The sequence below is a fragment of the Lytechinus variegatus genome, chromosome 3, assembly GCF_018143015.1.
Source record: "Lytechinus variegatus isolate NC3 chromosome 3, Lvar_3.0, whole genome shotgun sequence".
Taxonomy (NCBI): domain Eukaryota; kingdom Metazoa; phylum Echinodermata; class Echinoidea; order Temnopleuroida; family Toxopneustidae; genus Lytechinus; species Lytechinus variegatus.
In genome coordinates, this window is record NC_054742.1 from 57,372,541 (window position 1) to 57,392,480 (window position 19,940).

Here is a 19,940-nt window from a genome sequence, read left to right on the forward strand (position 1 = left end):
TGGTCTCGAATAAACTCTCACATCTTGTCCTTTAACCATCTTCACAACTTCAAATTTTGACATTATCAAGAAGAAAAGTTACACTTTCAGATAAGCGAGTTATTTTTTCATTTTAGAAGACCAAATTACTATATGGACTATTTACAGAGAACCTTCTTTTGCATCTTACTGGGGAGGGTTTTTTTTTGGGGGGGGGGGGGTAGCTGGTCACAAATATGCAGCATAACAGTAGACTCAGTAGGTCGGCTCGCATTTCACAGTGAATTACTCAAGTTTGCTGTACATGTGTGTGTGAGTAGCATCTAGCACTTTGCATTATAATAGCCTTGTAGATGTCTGCAAAATACATCATGTAGATTACATCACAGAGGATTGAGAATGCAAATGGATATGGATACAGCTATTGCAGAGATGAGGTTCCCATAGAGTCTATCAAATTTGCATCTCGATCCTGTTCATCATAACTTTGACACATCCACGGAATAATTTTCCTAGCATCACATCGTAATTTGCTTCAGTTTTAAAAGACGGCTCCAAAAACTCTTATTGTGTAGCAGTTTTTTGCATAGGACTCTACAGAATAATAGTCAAGAGCTTTTCTCTAATAACCAAAAATATCAAAGTTGGTATTAAAGAAAAAAAAAATATTTTGACATCACTAATGATCCATCTATTCCATTGTTGTCATAGAATAGATGGTGTGCCGATTATGTACACATTTAAGTACTTCATGAATAATTATATCATAGCATAGGAAATACATTGAGGGCGACGGGCGATTTCACCCTCATGACAAATAAAATAACCCCTAAAATTCCCTTAAATGCTTGCTTTGGGATGACCATTCTTTCTATAGTTGCCCCAAGATCTATTTGTCAAAAAAAATATATTCAAGATGATTAAAAATCAATATTCTAACTATGGCAGAATAATCACATTTACTTTTACTGCAAAAAGTAGCCCTTAAATAATAATGAAAGAAGAAGCCCCCGAAATGCCGCAATCGCCCCAATGTGAAAAAAAAAGATCTAATAATTATTTCCTGCTGTTTCATAAATATGGTGTATTATCTTGGGTTTTCTAGCTTGCTGGTCATTCCACCCTTCCGCATTCCACCGAACATCACCGCTTCTGTTTGCACATACAATGAAGCTTTATAATCACAGCATTAAAGTATCATGTTTTTATAAAATGAAATCACCTGCACATTTTTGGTACTTTTGTAAAGTATCTATATATTTACATGTATGCATGTTCACCAATTTGAGGAATATATCAGTTTTCTGTACCAATCTAAAATCATATTTTTAACTTATTTAACTGATTTTGGTTCATGAAATAGCTCTTGTCTGTGCTGTCAAGTACAAATTGACAATTCCATCTTCCCTTCAACTGGCCATTTTTTTTCAATCATTCTATCCTAATATACCTCAAAATGTAGAATATTTCACTATCAAACAAATACTACATTTTCTTGATTCCATCAAATAATCGCTAATGGACCTAACCCTTTTTATGTACATTACATGCTAGAAACAGTATGTACAAAATGTACATGAATTGACATTCCTGCCATTTCGTCTCGGAACACTCCACCCCCAACATGCAGGGAATAATTTTCCTGGTATCGCATCGCAATTTACTCCACATTTTTCAAAGACTGCTAGGCATAAAAGTCTGCATAAAGTCTTTTGAAGAGCATATTTTTACATAGGACTGGACTGTACATTACTTAGTCGAGAGCTTTTCTCTTATGACCAAAAATGCTATTCAAATTTGTAAAGCAAAATTATTCCCTGTCATGTATCACTAAATGATCCTCCAGAGCAGCCACAAGAAATTACATTCTATGTAAGAGAGCAATACACAGTAAAAACGCTGTTTAAGATTTTATACAACGCTGTTTACTATATGAACCTTACAGTAGTTGTTTAACAGTTTAAACAATCATGTTTAATTAATTGAAGATTAGATATTGACAATTAAACTTTGTTGTTTTAAATTTTAAACACTTGTTTAAACTGTTTAAACAATTACTATAAGGTTCATATAGTAAACAGCGTTGTATACAAATTTTAAACAGCGTTTTTACTGTGTATGTGCAAAGCAACACGTACACAACCTCCATCGGACACAACTTGTTCAAAACTGAGCATTCATTAGCGTACATTGATGCCTGCAGCCCACGACGACGGACACACGCAATCAACCCACACACCATCATTATCTGTGGGGATCGCATAATTATCATGTCAACATGATAGTAGATGAAATATTTCATCACCATAACCTCCAGCTCCTGTTTGCTCTACAGCTGTGCAAACACAGTATGGGATTGATTCATATCATGGTGCTTTAATACTTTATAGTTACATGCATGTTTTAAAATGAGGTTTAAATGACCCGGGCTCTGCAGTACTGTGCATGTTATAGAGGTATGTACAGGTATATTATCTATGTACCTGCATTGCTGATTTGTGAGGGGTAAAATTTGATCAATTTTTTTTTTCATGAGTCAGGTGAAAAGAGAATGAACTTTAATTTGAATCCAACGTGTTAAAGACAGAGGCCCGCATTCATTAAGTCTGGTTTAACTCTAATAGACCACGGTCTATAAACTCTGTGTTAAAGTTATACTAAGCCAAATATCTAAAAATTGCATTTACATAATACATGTTTTCTGACTTTACAGGGATATTTTCTAATGTGTTTATGATGAATAGAACTATATTTATTTTCCGTAATATAAGAATGATGTGTGATTTGAGTGATGAATTAAACCTGTTCAGTTAGAGATTGGCTGCATGGAATTGGATGAAATTTTCAGGATATCACCTTTTGTCTTGTGTACACTGTATATGAAGCTTACTACTACCACCCAATCTATGAATTTGTAAGATAGCTACTCCAACAAAGGGTCATTTTCAAATGAAAATAAAGCATTTCTGGGAGAAGAAATCCAATTTCAAAAATTCGCAAAGAATCAGCCACAGAAAAAAATAATAGCTACTATAAACTTTTGTTATATTGGAATCATTTTGAATTTTAGAATTACTCATATATACAAAAGCTGAAGCCAGACCTTAACTACCTCCATGGCTATTTCTTATCTCTGTAAAGTAAATATTTAGAGCTCTAGACATACCATCACAACCTGAGAATGGACACTCATTGCTTGGATACTATACATGATACAGGCTTCCCTGTTTACTTTGGATCTGTTTGATGAGTTTATCTGCAGATTTTGTGGTTATCATGTACATGTAATGGTACCTGCTTAAGGTTGACCATGACATCCTAAGGCATGTGAGTTTTGGGTCTCTGTTAAATTTGTACCAGCTACTGTGTTTATAATCTAGGTGGCAGGGTAGGAAGTAAGTTTTAATTTTAGGGGCTTTTTTTCCACATTGGGTCGATTGCAGAATGTTGGGGGCTATTTCAATCATTTTAAGGGCTACTTTTTAGGGATAACAAAAATTATGCAGTAAAAGCAAATATTATTCTGTCATATAGTTAGAATATTGATAAATTTCTAAATAATCATGAATATTTTTTTGATAGATCTTGTGGCGAGTCTAGAAAGAAACGCCGCCCAAAAGCATGCATTTTGGGGGATATTTTAGCGGTCATAAGGATGAAATCGCCTGTTACCTTAATGCATTTCCTATGCTGAGGTAGAGGCTTCAGCTTTTGTACTGTCTTTATTTTACATGTCTGATGCTGTCTGATGCTCTTCACCAAAAATGAACGCCTTCAACAAAATTTGAGGGTATCAAAAATTGAAGGGGGGGTTGAACACCTGTAACCCCCCCCCCTGCGTACGCTACTGACTACTTCACACCAACTGTAATCCGGCCGCACCAGAACTATGGCTTACATAATATGAAATATAGGATTGTGTGTTCATTGATTTCAAGCTGCATTTGGGTAGAGGGTACATTTCTACTATTTTTTTTCAAATTCTACACGATGTCATGGATAACATTTGGAAGGGGAGGGGGCTGCACAAAATACTCTTTTTTCTTTTTGAATGCTATAAATAAAAAGCTACTGAAATAATTTGATGTGACTGCCCCCCTGCCCCCCCCCCATAGGTACCTTAGTGTGTGATTGGCTGATAGTGAACTTGAAATAGAAATTCTGCATATGTTATTATAACAAGTCTTTTAATAAAGGGAACCCAGGTATCCTCATAATCACAATCTGTTTATCTTGGTATTTAATTCATTTGATGATATTCAAATCGATAGTCCATAAATATTTTGCACCAATATCTATAGGCTTACACTAAAAATATAAATTTCTCTCAGTTCTGAAATATCATCTGTTCCTGGAAAAGTATGACAAAAATGGACTGGATGGCTGCCTAGGGAGAATATTGCAGGGCTGGCTCTCCCCAATACATAGCTCGAACTTCACACCCGAGCAGGAATCAACGTCTATTTAGAAATGGGCATGACGTCAATATGGCTGCTCGACGGTCTCTTATTACTAGTGCATGGAAAATGACAAGTACAGCAGCTAAATTGAGGCAGCTTGCTGTATGTATGCATGCATTTGAACCCGTCACTGAATTGATGCATCCCGCTCTCTATCCCCCCCCTCTCACCCTTCCTATTTCTTTTCCTCTTTGCTCTGTCTGTCTGTCTGTCTCTCTCTCTCCCTCCCAGTGATATGCAGCGGACCAAATTAAGGTCAAAGGCAATTGACTGAGATTTGATTTTTATTCAGAATTTTTCGAACGTTTCCTTCAAACTTATTACATATTTTGAGAATCGCGTTTAGGCAATAAAATAAACAGAGAAATTTGTGCCAAATTACAATAGATAACATGTAGCTGGTTATAGTTTGAAAACTGTAAACTATCCAAATAATATTCTTCTTTTCTGCTCTCATGAATTCTCAATTTCATCCCATTTTGCACAAACATTTTTTTTTCTTTTATTATAACTAGATGGATTTTTTACTGCAAACAGTAAAATTTTATGCTGCCTCAATTGCCAGACCAAGGATATACTAGGCATCTTACCTCTACATATAGTTTTCATATAATGAACTCTGTGACCTATGACCCTTTGACCCCACAATTTATCTCAGATCATCCTATCTTAAACATGTATTTTAAGACATATTTTCATTCAATAGGAAGAAAAGAAGGATGGATAAAAAGTCATATTGTACCTTTTCAGTTTCTGCAGGGAGTATTTGGAATCTGTGTTGCCCTTGGAGACGGGTAAACTCTCCAGGTTTGCCATGAGTAAGTTAACAGCCGAATGAAGCTCGTCCACGTACATACTCTCCATCTCCTTCACAATGAACTTGGGACCTTTCTTGGTCTAAAAAGAAAATTAACAAAAGAGAAATGATAATGATACCATAATACCTAATACTGTGAAATCTTGAAATCTACGCTGAAAAATGTTCAGACCGAAGATCCCCAACACAGATAAGCGCACGTGGGACAGTGTATAATTATTGCTTCGAATGTTGGGCCCGATGCTCTACCCGAATCCTGTGCTTATTTGCTGATTTCTCAGCAATTACACAATTTCTTCCAGAATCCTTTGGCACATACATTTTATTCATACAAACAGACACTTTGGGGGTCATTTCATTGGATTCTGTACGAACTCATTTTGATATCGTTACCAAAACTAGAATTTACCTTTAATATATCTACGCACTTTCATGTTATTATTATCACCTCGGTCATTTGATACATCACTGTCCCATACATAATGTGCACCATCTCCACTACCTGATGAGCATCCTGACCCATCAACCATACTGTTTAAAATTCAAAAGCAGCAATTTTATTTCAAGCAAAATACTCAAAGGAGGGAATATGCATAAAACTTGCACTACTGTGCTTCATACCTAAATATGGTCATGAATGTCAATTTAACTTTTAGTTTCAGTTGGGATCTTCAACGAGGTCAATCCCTCATTAACTGATGTATAAGCTACTAAAGCCTCAGGATCTGTATCTTATTTTAAGTAGGAGTACCAATCATAGATCATCCACCCATCTTAGAAATAGTTGCAATTGATCCGATCAACCATCACTGTGGAAAGCCAGCAATTGATGCCAACATCTAATATGCAGGTTTGTTCAAAATATTTTCTAAATATGATGTATACTATATACATCCATCATTTTCTTGACAATTTAATGTGCTCCTCTTTGTGTACAAATAAAATTTTGCAAAGTTCTGGTAGGAAAATTTATGACCATGATGGATTTCCGTCAGTTGTAGTTGATTGTCAATCACAACTCTTTGTAAGACAGAACCCATAAAGCTAAAGCTTCATGCATGTATGCACAAATTTTATATGACTTCATAAAGTGATGCTTCCATGCAGTAGTAATCATAATGTCACGAATTACAAGATTCAACTTCTAACGTGGACCAATTCCTAAAAGCTTCTCCCATGCATGGAACGAGCGCCAAATCCTGCCCAAATATCTAAGAGACTAAAATGTTTGCTTATATGCTCAGAATCACTTGAACATTATTCATCACACAGAAAAAAGTTCACATATTTCTTAGTAATATACCAGTGCCCCCAAATTGTATGGCATGCCATAGATAATTACATCATATACTATATTAATTTGTCATACTGCGCAAGCTTACTCAATATGTATTTGCCTAATCCTGATTTGCTTGGCATTCAAAACTTCATGTTCTTACATCATAAATAGTACATTTTATTTTCTGGATACAACTATGTATATAATTATAATTATTTACTTTTATTTTGTTTCATCTCACTCTTGATAAAAGTTTTCTTCATTGGATCTTTAACAAAATCAGTTTGATTTAATAAAAAGTTTGTATAACTTTTTTTCAATATTGTGGCTACCAGATACTGTGCTGATAGAATATGTAAATGGGGGTTAATATTGTATCAAACCCCAAAACATCACCATATCAAACCCCCATTTACGCCCGCAATTTGAAAGAAAATAAATGTATATTCCATCGAAAGCAAGGAGTTACAATCTTGTCTAACTCACATAATCCCCACTCTGCACCTTGGCTAATGGCCCCATCGGAATTGTAAAAAGAACTCTGTGCAAATCTGTACCATTTATTTCCCAACTATTCTCGGATTACTTCAATTTTCTGCCATGGAGGTGGGGGGGGGGGTGCTTCACAAAGACTTATTGGGTGACCTAAATTCATGCTTAAAGGCAAAAGAAGGTAGTTGCAGAAACCATTATTTCATGAGAAAGTCTTTTAAATCAAGGTAAATTGTCATCAAATTACCATATATCTAGATCTGGTACACTAAAACTTATCTTTGTGAAATCATGAAATCGTAGCTCAAAACCGGTAATTTTGATGATCACTATAAAAACACAGAAAAGCATTTGTGGGACAGTGTACTGATATTGCTTGGAGAAATACCATACATTTCATGGAATTCTGTGCTTGTTTTGCTCATTTCTCAGCAATTACGCATTTTTCCTTCCAGAGTCATTTGGCACATAATTTTTATTTATACATACAAACATTTGGGTGATGATTTTATTGGATTCTGTTCGGACTTATTTTGAGGTCGTTACCATAACTGGTACGCCAATATGAACACACAGTATCCAACGCATAAACCTAATTGATTGAAGGACCATGCAGTAGGGCATGTCCTTCAAGCATGATCTGACCAATGCGGTAATCAGTGCTTTATAAACTGCATGCAAATGAGAATCTAAGCGCGATTCTTTGTCAAACTTAATTTTTTTGTGAAACAACCCCCTCCTCCACTGAACTGTAAGCTTAGAGGGATTCTGGTGTACCTTTGATATTTGTTCAGCTAGCTGAAGTCTCCCGTCGAGTTCCCTCCTGATCTGTGCAGCCTGTTCATCAGCATTATCAAGCTGAAAGCAAGTGATGAAAAAAAAAGAGAAGAATCGAAATGTTAAGGGGGTGAACAGGGAACACGAAAGATTGACTGAAATTATCACTCGTGGTGGCACTGGAAAAGTAATAATCCTATTTTTGGATACAACACCAAAAGTTGTATCCTACATTTGGATACAACACCATAATCCAGATGTTCTGAGTTTTGTGTAACTTGGCTCACATATCTTTGGGCGATATTTAAAATTGAATACAATCTTTAATGGTCGGGTGAGTGTTTCATAAAGCTGTTCATAAGTTACATGTAAGAGGGATTTTAAGAATGACTGGTGACCCTTTCTTGTATGCTAAATAATCACCAATGAACATATAATGATACCTTAACATCATTTACCACAAGAAATGTTCACCAGTTGTTCTTAAAGTTGCTCTTAAGTTATGAACAGCTTTATGAAATGTCCCCAAAGCTCCACATTGACATCGAGTCAGGGAAAAATACATAGGGGTTTGGGGTGATTTTACCCCCTAAATGCTCAAAAGAGCTCTGGAAAATTTCCATTCATTGCAATGTTAAAGCTTATCCTATGCTACAGAGTTAGGCAGTAGAATATGAAAAGCCCCCCCCCCCCCGAAAAAAAAACTTCTTGCATGCATCAATTTCATTGCATCAAGAGGCACACATGTACATGTATATCATAGATATTAGGATCTACATCAGATATACAAAGTTTACAGCATTTACGAACTTAATTTAGAAGGATATATGCATAAAATGACAGAAACATGGGAATACATGTAGATATGAGGGAGTGGATGACAACACACAAAGTAAAATAAACTTAACTTTAGTATCACACATAAATATATCTTATGAAAAGTGAGATCTGCTACATGTACTTCACCAAATACTGTTATTTCATATTTATGGGCTAAAAACATGAACATTTGAAAACAAGTTGAGCACCTCTGGCTGTCTTGCCTGCATTACAAGATTCAATATACATGTAGCAACAGCTCTGACCTTGAAAATGAATAAAGAATAATCATTTACAAAAAACATTCATATGATGATAAAATACTATGTTCATTGACCCTAAATAACATTTGACCTTGATTGTGTGACTGATGACTTGTGCAAGATGATCAGTGATACTTGATTATCCTTTAGTTCACATATCATGAACTAAAATCCATAAACTTTCAAAGTTATAATGGCAATTCAACAAATACTACCAACACAGCCAAAGTTCATTGACATTGGTCATTTGACCTGAAACTCATGCAGAATGTTAACTGATGCTTGATTACTCTTATGTCCAAGTTTCATGACCCAGATCCATATCCTTTCAGAATTCAGAGTTACGACATTTAAAAAACTTAATCTTGGTTAAGATTTCATTTTGATTCGCCCAACATAATCTAAGTTCATTGACCCTTAACGACCTTTGACCTTGGCCATATGACCTGAAACTCACAAAGGATGTTCAGTGATATTTTGTTACTCTTATATCCAAGTTTCAGAACCAGATCACTAAACTTTCAAAGTAATGAAGGAAATCAACAAATACCCTCAACATGGTCAAAGTTCATTGACCCTAAATGAACTTTGACTTTGGTCATGTGACCAGAAACTCAGGCAGGATGTTTCGTAATACCTGATAACCATTATGTCCAAGTTTTGTGAACTAGGCCAATATACTTTCTAAGTTATGACATTTCAAAAACTTAATCTTTGGTTAAGATTTGATGTTGATGACGATGCCGCTGCCGTCGGAAAAGCGGCGCCTATAGTCTCGCTCTGCTATGCAGGCGAGACAAAAAAACGAAGATTTACACATTTTTTCATAACAAATTAATTTGCTTCTCATTCCCAGGAAAAACAAAGAGAACTGTAACCTCGTAAACATTTTTTCATAATAACTTCATATCTTATGCTGATACTCTCCAGTAGAATGTAGCATACAAGACTATACAGAGCAAGAAGTGTGGTAGTGATTGGTGTACATATAGTGGATCACGCCAGTCATCATACTACACTGTTATATATTTGGTGTTGGTTCAACACCTATAGGTGTTACTTTAATGCCCATGTGTATTATTAGAACATATTTTTGGTGTTATGTACAATCTCTAGGGTGTAGTCTATTAGGGACACCATCAGGCGAGCGTTTCAACAACATTTTCATCCAACAAGTTGTCAGATCTGACGATTTTCCTCGATTTCGATTGGCTGAGAAGCACTGTCACTATGAAAACTGTTGGATAAAATGTCCGAAAAGGCCTTTCACGAAATGCTCACCCGGTGTCAGTTTTAACAACACCCAAGTTTTTATAGTGTATAAAAAAAGTAAATTAAAATACAACTAGGTGGTCTGTCAGTATGATAAAATGTCTTTAATTTTTGTCAGAATTGTCTACTATCCAGTTATGAAGTTCAATGCAAGTGTCAAATAGTCTTTGTTATTCAAATCAATGATCCAGGAACTATTCAGAAATCAGACATTTGAAATTAGGGTACGTTTTATGGCTCAAAGATACATGGCTACTGTGATTATTTCACGAAGTGATTTTAAGCCTATGAACTAGCAGAAAAATCACTACCATCAAAGAATTGATGGGGGTGACTATCTAAGAAACCATCCCTAATCAAGAACCCCTTCTTGTATTTTAAGCATTGACTACCAAGGATGGTCATGATGAGGAGATGATGATGGGGGGGGTGGAGTGAGATTGCTTTAGCAATGTGTATGCAGAGGAAGTAAAATTGCTTGGGGTCATGTTCCAGTAATGAATAAACAAGAACCCTCGTGTGATTTGAATGGAGGCTTCAAACAGCATGGAGGGCTGCCTCTCTCCCCGCTCCTATAGCTTCTGACGTCACAAGTAGCCCTTTAATCTGGGAAACTTATTTGACGGTATACTCCGCTCCTCGGGTATGGCCAATCCATAGCAGTACGCCTATCGCAATCATGATGGGTTGCACTGGATGCATATAGAATTCTGATTCAAACACGCAAGTCCTTGAATCAACATCTCAGCATGAATTTCTTAACAGGACACATTATCACTTTTAAAACTTAGCAATAAAAACAAGGAAGAGGCACTATTTGCACCTACTAATAATACCTACACATAAACATGATAATTTTGTGATTATGATGGTAATTGTGCTAAACACAGGGCTGCCGACCTTAATTGCAAAAATCCTAATCTTTATTTCTTTTAATCGTAGTTTTAAGCATGTAATCCTATTTCTCTTTGAACTTTTGAAAACATCCCCAAAATCATAATTCTTACAAGATAAAAACATCCTTTTTCTAGGGGAAAATCTGATTTATTGTCGCTTTCCCCTTAAGGATCCTACTAATAAGGATAAAATCCTACTAATTGGCAGCTCCGTGCGCAAATAATGCAAATCTTGTTACTTTAAGTTTAACTATGATCATATTTTGGTAACAATGACATTTTATATCATGATTTGCTTATACATGTAGATCTCAATAATCTGAAAGAAAAGACAGCAGACATACAAGGAAAATAATCTACATCATACTAGTGAACTTACATGTAGTGTAGTGCATCTTAAATTGAAACATACATTAAATCACTGACATAAATGGAGGATCACAGCTGATATTGTTTATTTTTTTCTTTAATCTTATATTTCCCTTCATTTCTTTCCCTTATTCTTTTTCTTTTCATCCCACACTGCTATGTGTACTTTTATCCATTTTCTTATCATTTCATATTCAATATTTGTTTTATGTTTTAGTATCATATATTTTAAAAACTGAAATATCAAATAATATACAGTTCTTATCTTTCATTTTCAGTATCTTTTTAAACAAAAATCCACAAACATGTAAATTAGTTCATATTTCATTTCTCAAATGATTTTAGTTGATTTAGTTTTATATTTCTTAAATTATTTTTAGATACTATTAGGCATTATTACACGTACTTTCATACTCTTTTTTTTTCTTTCTCCTTTTTATTTTCTACAAGTCTACTTTTTTTTGGGTGGGGCTCTTCCTGGTTTAGCACTGGTATATTGCACAATCCAATCCCAGTAAAACATGACTTTTCAGTTTATTATTCATTTATTCATTGCACTGCGATGGAGTTCATTTTATCATGTAAGAAAAGTGAAAAATATAAATAGGAAAGAATATTGGAAAAGAAATGTCACCTTCAGCCAAGGCCAACATGAATGTGATTAAAATCCTTGTAGTGTGGCAAAAGGCAGTTACTGGTATGAAGAACAGTTCGTATCATTGAATGCTCAAAGCACTAAATTTCTATGTTATATTAGTGAAGGGACTAATTATTGTCAAGTGCACTTAAAGGTAAAGTCCACCCCAGAAAATTGATGATTTGAATTAATAGAGAAAAATCAAACAAGAATAATGCTTAAAATTTCATCAAAATCAGATGTGAAATAAGAAAGTTATGACATTTTAAAATTACACTTATTTTTCACATAACAGTTATATGAACAATTCAGTGATATGCAAAATGAGAGACTCAATGATGCCCCTCAGCCTCAATCATTATTTCTTTTGTTTTTTATTGTTTTAATAATACAATATTTTAATTTTTACTGATTTGACAGTAAGAACCAACCTGACTAAACCATAAAATGTTAAAACATTGGTAATTTCACATGTTCAGGAAGGAAGAAATCTTTGTTCCACATGCAGGTAAATAAGGAGAAAATCATAATATTTCATATTTCATATATTAAAATACAAAAGAAATAGGGAGTGAGTGATGTCATCAGTCCCCTCATCTGCGCACATACTGACCAGGATGTGCATACAACTGTTTTCTAAAATAAAAACGAAACTTTGAAAGGTCATAACTTTCTTATTTTACATCCGATTTTGATGAAATGTAATGCTTGTTGGATTTTTTCCAATGCTTTAAAGAATTGCATTATTACACTTCCTTATCATATGTAACGTACAACGAAAGTAGTAAAACATATTTAAATAAGTAGCTTTGGTTACAAACAGATAATAATCATAAAGAGTCTGCCACATGGATTCTGCACTATTCCAAAGGCAACGATAACCTTTGGCCTTTAGGAGATGGGGGAGCACAATATGATGCATACATACATGTTATACATGTAGCAATACTTTGCATGTAGTAGGTGTAGCCTCAGTACTACCACAGGCAAGCATGCAGATTATGACTTGTAATAATGTCCTGCGTTATTGATTCCGTGGCGCAGGTTGCCGTCATGGTATTTCTCAAGCAAAAGGTTACTCTCCATTTGCATTAGGATAACAGGCTGGTAAATCAATATTGGGCTAGATTATGGGGGATCGGGTGTACATGTCAATATATTGGCGAGTCTGCATCGTCGTGTAGCTGCTGGATAGATCATGGAAAGAGTACAAAAAAGATACCTTCTCGGATAAGATCAACCCCACAAATGCATCTCATTTTAGGGAAGCTGCACATGCATCAAACCATTGCCTACTGGAACCGGTTGTCCCTGTACAATGTACATGGAATTCACACAATTCAGTATTCATTGGGTTAAAAGGCACCCAGCTTGAAGACACAGTGATATGGCATTCCCCAATGCTTGAACATTGTTAAAAAGAACAAGCGGAACGTCTCTGGCAGTCTTCATTACACGATTCAATGTAGCTACAGTTACTGAATTTGAAAACAAGTTCTGAATAATTATTCACAAAAAAACACCATTCATATAATAAAAATATGGTGTTCATTGACACAAAATGACCTTTGACCTTGATCAAATGACCTAAGACTTGTGGAATCAATGAGAGATACTTGATTATCCTTATGTCCATATTTCATTTAACTAGATCCACAAAGTTATTACATTTCAGAATGTTTGCATGTACCTTAGTTAACATTTTGACGTTGATTCCCTCAACATGGTTTATTGACTCTAAATTACATTGGACCTTAATCATGTAAAATGAAACTCAGGCAAGATGTTCAGTAATACTTTAAAGTTATGATGACATTTCAAAAACTTGTTTACAAAGAAAATCATGACCTTTGTGAGCAATGAAGACGTGTTTGTTGTTGATTCATTACTCATGGTCACTCCAATATCATCACTATCTGGGCAAAATGTGTATAATACATGTAGTATTGGGATTATCATAAATGGAAGCCGAGTATTTGAAATAGTTTATTGGTCAATTTTCAAAATACATGTACATACATTTGCAACAATACTCAATGAACATTCTGGCACAAAAAGTTACTCTTTGGTCATATGAATTTAAACTTTTGATCTCAACTCAAGAAATATAATATTCAACAAGCACAGATGAACTTTCATAATCATAAATAATCTTTTATTTTTACCAAACTAAGGGGCATCATTTTGAAATTGTAAATTCAAATTGGGATGACAAATCAAAATTTATGCAAATCTGCATAACCCTAATATTTAAGCAGCACAATACAGTAGAAGCATTCAGAAATGTAGAAAAAAAACAATATATCATGATAATAATAATAAAGATGATGATGAAAATGACAATGATAATAATAAAACTACATGTAGTACACAGTAAAAACGCTGTTTAAAATAGATTTTATACAACACCGTTTACTATATGAATCTTACAGTTTTTGTTTAACCGTTTAATTTATTGAAGATTAGATAATGAAAATTAAACTTTGTTGCTTAAGATTTAAACACTTTTTTAAACTGTTTACTGTAAGGTTCATATAGTAAACAGCGTTGTATGATTTTTTTAATACTTCTACTACTACTACATTGTACTATTGCTGCTGCTTCTACTACTATTTTGAAGTGTTTTCTAACAAACCGTATCATTATTTCTGTCAATATATTATGAAAGATTGATAAACATACACGTCCTTAATGAAAAATAACAAACTTCACAGCCTTGAAAAAAAATGTTATTCTGTGATGTAGACTGTTGCATGGACAATGTTATCAGCCTTAGATATGAAGTAACTACATGTATGCATGTATGTCATGTGCAGAGGCACTTAGATTATTGTATTGTGATTCAAAATCCATTCTTATGAAATGCTTGAGAAAGGAAACATCAAATTCCAGTAGGTATACTGTGATTATGTATAAAAATAATCAATATTAATAATTTCATGCAGTATTCATAATGATCAATGATGCTCTTTTTATTTATTTTCACTCTCTACTACATGTACCTCCTCTCTCTCTATCGTTTTTCTAATCTTTACGTTTTCTCATTGTACATTCCAGTTTCTACCCCTCCCTGATCCCTCCTTCTCTATCTCTGCTTATCAATCTCTTTCTATTTTACATTTTCTATCATGAAATACATGTCCATGTATAAGTATATCTTGCAAGTAGATTTTCATTCTTGATGCAATTCGATCATTATAATTTTGTATACTGTACTTATGTTATTTAATTTGTATTCATGTATTTTGATTTATAAATTCACTCACTCAGCCCATGATGCTGGTCAACATTTCAATATACACAATTACATAAAGTATACCAATACATAAAATGTAAAAAAAAATTTGCAAAAGTGACAAGCAATATACACAGAAATGTACTGCATATCGGACTCACTCAGCAATCAAAATGGCAATGATTATGAACAGTTAGACCTATGATCAACATTCCATAAGAAAGGAATTTGCTTTTACCAGTGAATGTCAAGGATCCCAGTAAAGTTGCAATGAGCACAGTTATTTCCTGAAACTGGAAATGTTTTCAAAAGGCACAGAAGACACTTAAAATGAAATTTATTGTTGCTGTCCCTGATCGATTTTTATTTAATACCCCCCCGCACAAATTTTTGTTAATTTATTTATATATAAACAGGCATGCATGAAATGTACCTACAATGAGCCAAAGTTATTCAATACAATAAGGAATTTCAATGCATTTCCCATTTTGAGGTGTGCACCTTTGCATTTTTTTTTCTCTTTCATCTCACATATATACATGTTCTTCCTTCCATGGATGATTAGAAGGCAACACAGACCGGTGTAAGCATTATTAATGGGCAGACTTCGCATACACCGTCACCGACCATCGCTCCGCTGCTCGCCTGTAATATTGCACGCATGCAATGCAGCTCACGACACACAGTATCTAACGAATGCACTGCGCTGCCTACCAGGGCATGCACACGGGATGCATCCCAGGCTTGATAACACACATCTAACAAACGCCTCATATTGGCATGATACGTGGCGGCGGTGTAAGCTGCATTATAACACACGGGCTGATCATGAATGCACGCTAGCCAGCAATGGCTGCTTGGGATATTGCAATTATCATGATGGAGTGACGCACAGTCTTGGCTTTTAAACACTTTTTCATTGCAACCACCTGCACAGCCCATAGAAACATGTACATGTGAAGACAAGTATTGTATGTGTTGTCATGCTCTTTACATATTAATACAGAGCTGCCAACCTGAACAAGCACATGTCAGCATTTTTAAAGCTGAAAGTCATTATTTTGGCAAGGAAATCAGTATTTTCAAAGAAATACCATAGGACAACACATAAAACTGAAACTTGAGAAATCAGTATTTTGCAATCAGTATTTTGCATGAAACCATCAGTATTCTTCTCATTTTTCAGTACTAAATACTGAAAATCCGTACTACTTGGCAGCTCTGTTAATATCATCATGATTTCTTACATATCGTTTATTAGACGGGTTTTTACCAAAATTTATTCAGTGAGGGAACAACAGGAACACCATACACCTTTTATAGCTTGATATTTGGAAATATTAAGTGAAACTAAAAACTACAAATGGGCATGAGTAACCTTTGAAATTGATAATTGAAAAAAAAATCTGGATATTGATGAGCCACAGACATGAATGTAAATCTGATTTTGAAAAAATATTAAATTTGTTCATCATTCAATTTTATTCATAATTTTGTTCTAATTTTGATTAAAAAGACACCATGTTTACGTTGTGCTGGAATTTTAGTAATCAGGGGAAAAATACTGTAGCTTTCCTGTACGACTGCCCAACTTTTCTAATGACATTGAGCACAATATCTGTATATCAAATTTTCCACAGATGTGTTATAAATTTAATGATATATATGCAGTTGAATAATATGTGGAATGGGAATAATAGTGTAAATGATAATATGCAGATGATCGATGATGTATAGATCTATTTTGTAAAGACTGACTGAGTGGCATATTGGAATCCAGGGTAGTATTTTACAAATAATCAGTTTATTTTCACCGAAAACTGTTATAAGCTACTAAAATCTTGGCATCTTGGTTGGCTAGGAACAAATTAGTTAGTGCAAATCACTGACTTCTTCCTTCATTAGACACTTCCCTTATCATATCTTAACTCTCTGTTTAGATATCAGACAGGCAATCACATTTTGAATTTCGCTATAAACAATGATTACATCATTAAAAATTAAGAGAGTATCACTTTAACAATCAGGCATGACCAGTATCATAAAATACATTCAGTATTGCAGACTTGATATAAAGTGGATACACATGCAATTGACTAATCAGTATTAAAGGAAAATGGAGGAGAAAATGCCAAGCTGACATTTTTGTATATTTACACTGAACGAAACATGTATAAAGTGCAAACAGGTTCTCCCCAACACAGCATTAAAGAAAATTGTGTTGTGGGGTGAATTTTAGTAGCATACAGTATCTAATCAATAATTTATGTACATGTATGATGTGACAAATTTAAAAGAAATATATGAAATATGATCATTCTCAATTATGTATGTGAATGTCAATGCACCGTTTTGCTTCGGAGCAAAATTATTACCTTATCTCTTTTCCACAATGAAATAAATAAAAATAAATCAGACACATATCCCACAAAGCACCGAGGGTCCAGACTTTCATTAAATTTCATTAGATGCAGAGTGGAAGTGAATATATTTCACTTTTGGAGTGTCCTGCCATGATGCCATCAATCAAAGTCATCGGGATGAAATTGGGTTGAAATGAAATAGAAAGCAATCTGATAAGCAAACTGATATAGCTTCCAACTGGATATTATCTTCAACAGATGAGCTATTAACAGAGATTAAAGGTGGCTAGGATAGAAGTACCCCTGTGCAAAAACAACAAAACAATGGATATATCCAAGGTACAATGTATGCATAGTATGCATAGTTTATGATGTTGTGGTCTGTATGACTAATTGAATGATTATTTGCTTGAAATATCTTACATCCAGCTACACAGGGAAAAAAAACGATACTGCTAATACACAAAAAAACATATCATTATTAGCACCTATGAAACAACTTTGAAATACATGTAAACATTAGGGAAACAAGTAAAGACAATTGACAGAGGTTGAATGATACATACTGAAAATCAAAGGGAGAAGAGAGAGGGTGAAAGAGACAGACAAAAATAAAGAGACATAGTGGAAGAGAGAGAGAGAGAGAGATGGCAATACACAGAGACAGACAGACTAACAGAATAGAAACAAATGAAGGATACCTGAAGAACAGGTACAGGAAAACATATTGTTGAACATGTTTGCCATGGTTCAGCACTATGAAATATGCGATAAAAACAAATTTCTAACTTTTAAACCAAGACAGAAAAAGAAACATGGTTTGCATGGTGAAGTCAGCAGGTTTATTTCTTTTTTTTTAGGTAGACTAGTGATTGCTCATTCCAGCTTTTGGGCTTTTCTTGTACCAGTTAAGGCCACCGCACACCTTACGACCCGACTGGTCAGCGACTGGCTTGCGACTGAGTGAGGGGAGATGAATTGCAAGGTGGTCATAAACCTCGACACCGCACACCTTGCGATCCGATCTGCGACTCACGCATGCGCTTTTTGCTTTTTGCCATAGCAACTGAGAAAGTATGCACATTGTTTATCATGTACGCGTCGTGCAACTCTGCTGTCTGATTGGCTGAAAGTTGGATTGAGCTTGTGATCCAGATTCGACATGTCAAATCCTTCCGATTTTCCTTTCGACTTGTCTCTGTCCGGTCTGCGACTCTCTAGCTGACAAGAGTTGTGACGTCACATCTCCCCTCACTCAGTCGCAAGCCAGTCGGCGACCAGTCGGGTCGTAAGGTGGCCATTACATGTACAGTAATGATTGAAGAAAGTGACAATATGGATTAAATAATTTAATACCCATGACAGATCTATGGATAAAAGTTATCCTATTCCCGACCTAGATATTTTCACTGGGTCTAAGGTTGATAACAAGAATGTTCACCTTCTTATTTTCAACGAATATACATGTGTCATCTGCATAAAGGGACACTACAATTTATTAAGAATACTTGTAAGATCACTGATATATTCTGTACAACACAAAGAGAAAGGGACCAATATTGCTCCTCTGAGGAATTCCACAAACAATATCATAAAAAAGATGATTTAACACCATCAACTGGGTCTGCATTTTTATTATGGAGATAGAATAGTGCTTTAACTATCCAAATCTATTGATTAGAACAAAATAAAATATTGAAATATTAAGTGTTTAATGTTTATGTGCATGTGAGAATCATTTACCCCCCCTCCCTTTCAGTTGTCTCAAAGGAGAATGAATGAATAGTTAAGACAAAGCATCTGTGCATTAAAAATGCTTTCTAGTGTTATAATAGCTCACTGAATAAGGAAATATGCCCAGCAATGCAATTATAGTTCAGCTTAGTTAATGGCATGCACAAGACATGTCAAAGGAGAACCCATTTTTGCAAGTTCTATCAAGACCATTCCCATTTCTTTTCATCAAGAATCTTTAGCAAATTTGTCAAGTTGTAAGTGCATCACCTCCCCCCCCCAAAAGCAACAACAAAAAAGACAAAGATTTATCGATGCATAATGTATGACATGGGATCAAAGTCCAGTATGCTGTATGCTATATAAAGTGCATTTATTAAATTCCCATTTTTAGGAAGAACATCAGTAGTCATTCTTACTAAATAAAATTGATCTCAGTCAATCAAATGCAGAGGTCTCTGTACTTTTATAGTTGTCTGTATCTAGACAAGATGCGACAAAGTTATAGGCCTACTCAATGTTTATTGTATTTTGATTTTTTAAATATG

The 19,940-nt window shown here is 34.7% G+C and overlaps 1 protein-coding gene across 1 annotated transcript in view; it reads right to left on the reverse strand.

The window, feature by feature from the left end:
* LOC121411458 (calcium-dependent secretion activator 1-like) overlaps positions 1 to 19,940 on the reverse strand; it is a 75,084-nt gene that overhangs the window by 53,340 nt on the left and 1,804 nt on the right. Inside the window, 2 exon segments of the mRNA XM_041604206.1 lie at positions 5,182 to 5,336; positions 7,805 to 7,885. Coding sequence (XP_041460140.1) covers positions 5,182 to 5,336; positions 7,805 to 7,885 — 236 coding nt within the window.